At 43.4% G+C, this 7,776-nt stretch overlaps 1 protein-coding gene across 1 annotated transcript; it reads left to right on the forward strand.

The window, feature by feature from the left end:
* The first annotated feature begins 565 nt into the window (after positions 1-565).
* On the forward strand, positions 566-6,369 carry PCDH20 (protocadherin 20). Its single transcript, XM_019632006.1, has 2 exons — positions 566-1,218; positions 2,288-6,369. The coding sequence occupies exons 1-2, from the start codon at positions 1,087-1,089 to the stop codon at positions 5,012-5,014; spliced, it is 2,859 nt and encodes a 952-aa protein (XP_019487551.1). The 5' UTR covers positions 566-1,086; the 3' UTR covers positions 5,015-6,369.
* Positions 6,370-7,776: the final 1,407 nt, after the last annotated feature.

Consider the following 7,776-nt stretch of genomic DNA (forward strand, 5'->3'; position numbering starts at 1 on the left):
CTGCAGATCAAAAAGTGTTTCATTGGCTTAGTGCATTGGACTCTCTCCATCCCTGATTTTATAAAAAAGAAACAGGTCATGTGGCTACTTAGTGTCAGAGCCAGAGAGGATATCCTAGCATTTTGTACCACACCCCTCCAGGATTGCTTTCCAAAGGCCCACTTTCCCAGTAACCATTATGGGGGGGGGGATAATAACTTGAAAAGTAACCATTTTTTTACCTAGGCTTCAGTGAGCATCCTCAAAAAATAAAAATAAAATAAAAATAAAAATGCACCCGTTAGAGAAATACGTTGAAGATGCTTGCAGGCAGAACCGCTTGTGTTCCCACACAAGTGTTTCCACTCTTCCTTTTGATTGTATCCCTTCCTCAGAAGCCAGAGTCTGCCTCTAAAGACTGCAAGGCAGACACCCAGAGACTCTTACCCTCGCAAACCAGCGGAAGCTCCGCCACCACCAACAGCTACGGTTCAAAATTAGAGCATGTGGAAACCTTCGCCGAATTCATCTACTTGCTTTTCGGATTCAGACCGCCTTTCAAAGACTTTGAAAGTCCCCCCCCCCCCGAAAGAAAAGTGTATTTTCTTTCTCTGTGCAAACACTACTGGATCCAAGTCTCTCGGAGGAACTGGAGGCAAAGCAGGCCATTTGGGACAGCGCCTGGGGCTGTTCTGCAGCGCCGATTTCTACTCTATAGATTCGAATATAAATGCAGGCTTATTTATTCTAATTCTCCCTCCCATGCTCGCAACCTGTGGACTTGGATTCTGACTGGTGCGGCGAGGAGGGGGGGCTACTGGGCACGCGCTCCGTCCGGTGCCCAACCGGGTGGCGCCTCGTCGCAGTTTTCAGAGGCAAGTCCCCCATTCTGGCTTCTCTAGCGGGGTCTGGACTTACCCGTGTCCGGGGCAGGAAACCATGACCGTACCCTTCTGTCCCTCGCCTTTCGGCCCCCCTTTTGCTCCCGTCCTTCATTGACGAGCCGGTGACTATTGGCTGAAGTTCCCCAGCGATTTGCATGAACAGAGAGGGAGTGTCTTCTGGTGTCCTCCCGGCAGGAGCGCGCTGACTGCAGCCTCCCCGGGAATGCGCGGCCGAGGGAATGTGCGCAGCTCACCGGCCCTGGCAGTGAGCTGGCGCCCTACGACCTGGCACCCGCGCCTGGATATGGGGCGGCTAAGTCGTACCAGGAGCACCACCAGCCACAGAAACCTGCCGGTAAGGGTTGGGGTGCAAAAGCCCCGCGGCCCGGACAAGTTGCAGTACTGGGAGGCAGTTCCAACTCCTTGATGATTTTCAAACCTTTTACCGTAATCGAAACTTCACAGAAGAATTTGTGGGGTGGGAGAGGGCCGGGCGTGAAGGAGGGAGTTTGGGATAATATGTCTTCATTTTAGCAAGGAATGGACAAGTCCTTGGGTCGTGAGAGGAAGTTTTGGAAGCAGAAATGTAGGCAGATGAGATGGAAGGGGATTGGGGTTAGAGGCTCAATCCATCCCCTTTAGATACTGGGGTTCAAAGATTTTTTTTTTTCCTGCTGCCAGCATCTGGCTAGGACTGTCCACTGCAATTGACAAACTGTTTTGCACATTTTTCGCGTTTACTTCTTCTTCCCTAGGGATGGGGGATTAGTGAGCACTTCATAAGGGATTGGAGATCCAGATCATTTAGATTTGATTTGAGATACATGCTAAAATCAAAATGACTTCTTCTGACCTAAAGTGTTTATTTAATGGGTGTGTGTGTGTGTGTGGGGGGGTTTGAGCGGGAAGCGTTACTGTTTTCATTATTGTTGTTGTTGTTATTGGTCTCATAATAAGGGATGTAACACATTTCACGTTTGGGGGATGTTAGTGACAGAGACATTTCAATGGGAAATACATTGATAAATTGCCCACCTTTCAGCTCTCTCCACCACCACCCCCTCCCTCCGTATAACCTACCCGGGTGGGTTCTCTGCTGCGTTGCGCAGTCCCTCAATTTGAGTCCTCTTCACTCCGGAGTGTGTTTCCAGGAATGCTTTATGGTTTGGGATTCCGGATGTCAACTGGAGGAGGGTGGTGATGGGGAGCAGAGGTAGAAAAGTGAACAGAAAAATTAAGTTTTGGAGACAACGTTGCCCCATAGATCTCTCCTTTGCGGCAAGTTTCCTCGTCACCGGCTCTGACTAGAGGGTTTGCCTCTGGGGATGGGGAAGGGGGCAGCCTCGACCCGGGCACCGGTTTCTGACTCCGATCTCTGTTGCTGCGTGTGTGTAACGAGCCTTCTCCCCTCCCCCCACTTTCAGCATCTCTTTCTGTTTTTCCTCTTGGTGGGACCCTTCAACTGCCTCGCGAGTTACAGTCGGGCCACAGAGCTTCTGTACAGCCTGAACGAGGGACTGCCCGCGGGGGTGCTCATCGGCAGCCTGGCGGAGGACCTGCGGCTCATGCCCCGGGCCGCGGGGAGACAGGACCAGCCTTCGCAGCCGCCGGAGCGCACCGGCGCAGAGCGGAGCCCCCCACTCTCCTTCAGCCTGGCCTCGCGTGGACTGAGTGGCCAGTACGTGACCCTAGACAACCGCTCCGGGGAGTTGCACACTTCTGCCCAGGAGATCGACCGCGAGGCCCTGTGTCTTGAAGGCGGTGGAGGGGCTGCCTGGAGCGGCAGCATTTCAATCTCCTCCTCGCCTTCCTCCGATTCTTGTCTTTTGCTTCTGGATGTACTGGTCCTGCCTCAGGAATACTTTAGGTTTGTGAAGGTGAAAATCGCTATCCGGGACATCAATGACAATGCCCCGCAGTTCCCGGTTTCCCAGATCTCTGTGTGGGTCCCGGAGAATGCCCCTGTAAACACCCGGCTGGCCATAGAGCATCCTGCAATGGACCCAGATGTGGGAACCAACGGGGTGCAGACCTACCGCTTACTGGACTACCATCGTATGTTCACCCTGGACGTGGAGGAGAATGAGACTGGGGAGCGTACCCCCTACCTAATTGTCATGGGGCTGCTGGACAGGGAGACTCAAGACCAGTATGTGAGCATCATCATAGCTGAAGATGGTGGGTCTCCACCACTGCTGGGCAGTGCCACCCTCACCATTGGCATAAGTGACATTAATGACAATTGCCCTCTCTTCACAGACTCACAGATCAATGTCACTGTGTATGGGAATGCTACTGTGGGCACACCGATTGCAGCTGTCCAGGCTGTGGATAGAGACCTGGGGACCAACGCGCAGATCACCTACTCTTACAGCCAGAAAGTTCCACAGGCATCCAAGGACTTGTTCCATCTGGATGAAACCACTGGCGTCATCAAACTTTTCAGCAAGATTGGGGGAAGTGTCCTGCAAATGCACAAGCTCACCATCCTTGCTAATGGGCCAGGCTGCATCCCTGCTGTGATCACTGCCCTGGTGTCCATTATCAAAGTCGTCTTCAGACCACCTGAAATTGTTCCTCGTTATATAGCAAATGAGATAGATGGTATCGTTTACCTGAAAGAACTGGAACCTGTTAACACTCCAATTGCGTTCTTCACCATCAGAGATCCAGAAGGTAAATACAAGGTGAACTGCTACCTGGATGGTGAAGGGCCATTTAGGCTATCACCCTACAAACCGTACAATAATGAATATTTGCTGGAAACCACCAAACCTATGGACTATGAGCTACAGCAGTTCTATGAAGTAACTGTGGTGGCCTGGAACTCTGAGGGATTTCATGTCAAAAAAATTATTAAAGTGCAACTTTTAGATGACAATGATAATGCTCCTATTTTCCTTCAACCCTTGATAGAACTAACCATTGAAGAAAACAATGCACCCAATGCTTTTTTGACTAAGCTGTACGCTACAGATGCTGACAGTGGAGAGAGAGGCCAAGTTTCATATTTTCTGGGACCTGACGCACCATCATATTTTTCCTTAGACAGTGCCACAGGGATTCTAACAGTTTCTACTCAGCTGGACCGAGAAGAGAAAGAAAAGTACAGGTACACAGTCAGAGCTGTTGACTCTGGGAAGCCACCCAGACAATCTGTAGCCACTGTGGCTCTCACGGTGTTGGATAAAAATGACAACAGCCCTAGGTTCATCAACAAGGACTTCAGCTTTTTTGTGCCAGAAAACTTCCCAGGATATGGTGAAATCGGCGTCATTAGTGTCACAGATGCTGATGCCGGGCGAAACGGGTGGGTCGCCCTCTCGGTGGTGAACCAGAGTGATATTTTTGTCATAGACACAGGAAAGGGCATGCTTAGAGCTAAAGTCTCTTTGGACAGAGAGCAGCAAAGCTCCTATACTTTGTGGGTTGAAGCTGTTGATGGGGGTGAGCCTGCCCTTTCCTCTACTGCAAAAATCACAATTCTCCTCCTAGATATCAATGACAACCCTCCTCTTGTTTTATTTCCTCAGTCCAATATGTCTTATCTGTTGGTACTGCCTTCTACTCTCCCGGGCTCCCCAGTTACAGAGGTCTACGCTGTTGACAAAGACACTGGCATGAATGCTGTCATAGCTTACAGCATCATAGGAAGAAGAGGTCCTAGGCCTGAGTCCTTTAGGATCGACCCTAAAACAGGAAACATTACTTTGGAAGAGGCACTGCTGCAGACAGATTATGGACTCCATCGTTTACTAGTCAAAGTGAGTGATCATGGCTATCCCGAGCCTCTCCATTCCACGGTCATGGTGAACTTATTTGTAAATGACACTGTCAGTAATGAGAGCTACATTGAGAGCCTTTTAAGAAAGGAACCAGAAATTAATATAGAGGAGAAAGAACCACAGATCTCAATAGAACCGACTCATAGGAAAGTCGAATCTGGGTCCTGTATGCCCACCCTAGTAGCTCTGTCTGTAATAAGCTTGGGTTCTATTACACTCGTTACAGGGATGGGCATATATATCTGCCTAAGGAGAGGCAAAAAGCATCACAGGGAAGATGAAAATCTGGAAGTACAAATTCCACTGAAAGGAAAAATTGACTTGCACATGAGAGAGAGGAAGCCGATGGATATTTCTAATATTTGATACTTCATTGTGGAATAGCACAGAGATGTTTTAACTGACTTTGGGTATCCTTCACCACCTAAACGAGAGGGTGTAGATGGCAGTTCCAATGAAGGACGACTAATTTATAACTTGTACTATATTGTAAATAGCTGTTTACAGGTTTTTAAATTCAAAATCAGAGGTTATAAAATGTGTACAGCATTTTTTAAATGAAAATTAGTACTAACAACTATAGAAGTTATATTAAAAAAAAAAAAGCTTGGATGCAATTTGCAGCTTTCATACACCAAGCAGATGACTGATAAAAACAGTAAGGTAAGAAAACGGTACATTGCATTTTTTTGTCTAAAAAGTCCTTTCACCACAAGAGGGCATTGGCTGCACCTTTGCAGGGAACTATTTTGAGGTATTGTACATGACAGTTGTACATCAAATTAATGAGAGAGTATATTTTACATATATTGTTTTTAACATTTAACAAATAAGAATTAAAGGAAACTGAATTTCACTCAACTTAAATGTATGATAAGAAAGAAAAGAAATGCACTCGTAAACAGAATGTTTACAAGTACATCATGTACAGTTTGAAAGAGAAGGCATTACAAAGAATCACAATTATTTTTTAGCAAGGTTAAAAACATTGCCACTGTGTTCAAGATTTGACCTGCTGAAGATTATTTCACTTTCTGTGTATGCGAATTGCTTTCTGTTTGCTTTATCACTGCACTTGCTATTAGTACAGGGGGAAATATATATATTCTTCCTTACAGAAAATATAAATAGAACGTGTGTCCAAGAAAAACAGCCAGAAGCAAATAAATGTTTTAATCCTTAGTTGCTTCACAGGTATTCATGACATTTTGGTGTTTTCAGTGTCAGCAGCACTTCATACTTGGGCTATATGTTAGATTTTTCATATGCTTAAACTCATCCATCACATAAAATAAAAAATCATACTAAAACAGACTATTCTAGAAGCCAGTGTGCATGACTGGTCGTTTTAGTTGGGCCTTTCATATGAAAGTTATACTTATCTTTTTTGTTGTTTAGGTTTGTTGGCTACCGTTTCTGGCTTCCTTTCTTTGGCTTTGGATTAAGTCCAAGAGTATCTGTAAGCCCAGCAACAGATTTCTTTGATAATTTAGCTTTTACTGAATCCTTTGCAATGAAGCAAACTGGCTCATCAGTAATCAATCACTTTCACTTCATTGTGTGGCCTAAAAATTTTATCTTCTATGAGAGCTATAGCAAAATTATCTGTAGAAACAAGGAATTGTGTTAGCTTAAACTGGATCATGCTACTTTTTGGTATCCTGTGTCTGTACTATACCAAAAGTGTTTATATGTCTGCAAATTAAAAGTATATATTTTCACAATTTTCTTTCTCATTGTTACCATTTTTCTATTTGAATCTGGGCTTGTTCTTTCACTGAAGTGCCTGTTACTGGCATTTGTTTGCTTCTAGAGGTAAATGTGGGTAAACTGTTAATATCCTGTTACGCTAAAGTTTATATTAAACTAATTCATTGCTCAATTAAACATTGGGTAAGTTATTAAATGTGTGTGTAGTTAAAGACATATATATAATAGAGAGTATGCCTATATGTTTGATAGAAGTTCCTATGATAATTTATACTCACGCATGTGCACATGCATATTAATTCATTATTTAGTATTAATTATAAACATTCATTTTACTACATACTTATAGCAAACCTGTTAGCTGTGCTACAATAGCTTTCAATAAATTTTAAAATAAAAATACATTGCAAAAGAAATTTTGAATGCAAACACCCAAGACGTTTTGAATTTCTATCAAATCACTTTTCTTGTTTTCGTCTATTTGACGATTTAAATAAAATGTAAGCATAAGGCAGTAGTGTTTATTACAAAGAGGAAGTATATTTTTATCAGAAATTTATTTTGTATGAGAGGTACCTGAGCTAAGAAACTAAGGTCATTTAACCCCCAAAACTTTTCATTCATAATTGATATGTAGCCAAGGAGGAAAGCATTCTCCACTAGACATTATTTACATCTGATTTATCTTTTTTAAAGGCAGGAACTACATATGAAACAAGTAGCACTATTAATTTTTTTAAAAATCCTCTATAAGTGCAATGATTTAATCATCAGTACAAATAACAAAATATTCTATTTCTAAATTTGTAGAATGGTAACATGTTTTGGGGTATGGACTTAATCTCTAGCATGAGAAATGCCTGTAACATTAATAAAAGATGTATTTCTAAATAACTTCTTGTGCCAGAATTTCCTTTACAAAAACGCCTCATTCGCATTAAAAACATTTACAACAAGGGAGGTTAAAGTAAACCAAGCTCAACGATAAAAGCCCCTTTTTACTAACACCTTGTGCTAGAACAGTTGCCAAAATGTATGCTAATCATGTCAATGTTGTTAGTCGAGCTGGCACAAAAATAAACGTTCCATTCATTAAAACCCTAATATCCATTTAACAGTTTGAGAACCAGAAGTCCTCTTTGCCCAATTTAATGAAGAAGAGATTGCTCTGATCTTTGCACTACCGAATCCATTCTTATGGTACAGAGAAAACTGTTCATTAATTTGGATTGGGATATTTAAAACCAACATAGCAACTTCAGCTACAGGGGAAAAAACAATTCACGTTATTTGACTTTAGGGTCGATTCCCTGACCTTACTTTAAAAAAAAAAAAGTTTTCTTGGTAGCTCTGCTTCTATCAGTGGGGGTTTAAAGGAAAAGGAAAAATAAATGCTTCTTTTAAAACAGTTTTATAGT

This window comes from Hipposideros armiger, unplaced genomic scaffold, assembly GCF_001890085.2.
Source record: "Hipposideros armiger isolate ML-2016 unplaced genomic scaffold, ASM189008v1 scaffold_1063, whole genome shotgun sequence".
Taxonomy (NCBI): Eukaryota; Metazoa; Chordata; class Mammalia; order Chiroptera; family Hipposideridae; genus Hipposideros; species Hipposideros armiger.

Bases quoted from the DNA above. Each gene is read 5' to 3' on its own strand.
- PCDH20 (XM_019632006.1), top strand. From the start codon at position 1,087: ATGCGCGGCCGAGGGAATGTGCGCAGCTCACCGGCCCTGGCAGTGAGC. The intron at 1,219-2,287 runs GTAAGGGTTGGG...CCCCACTTTCAG, and splicing joins CCAGCCACAGAAACCTGCCG to CATCTCTTTCTGTTTTTCCT.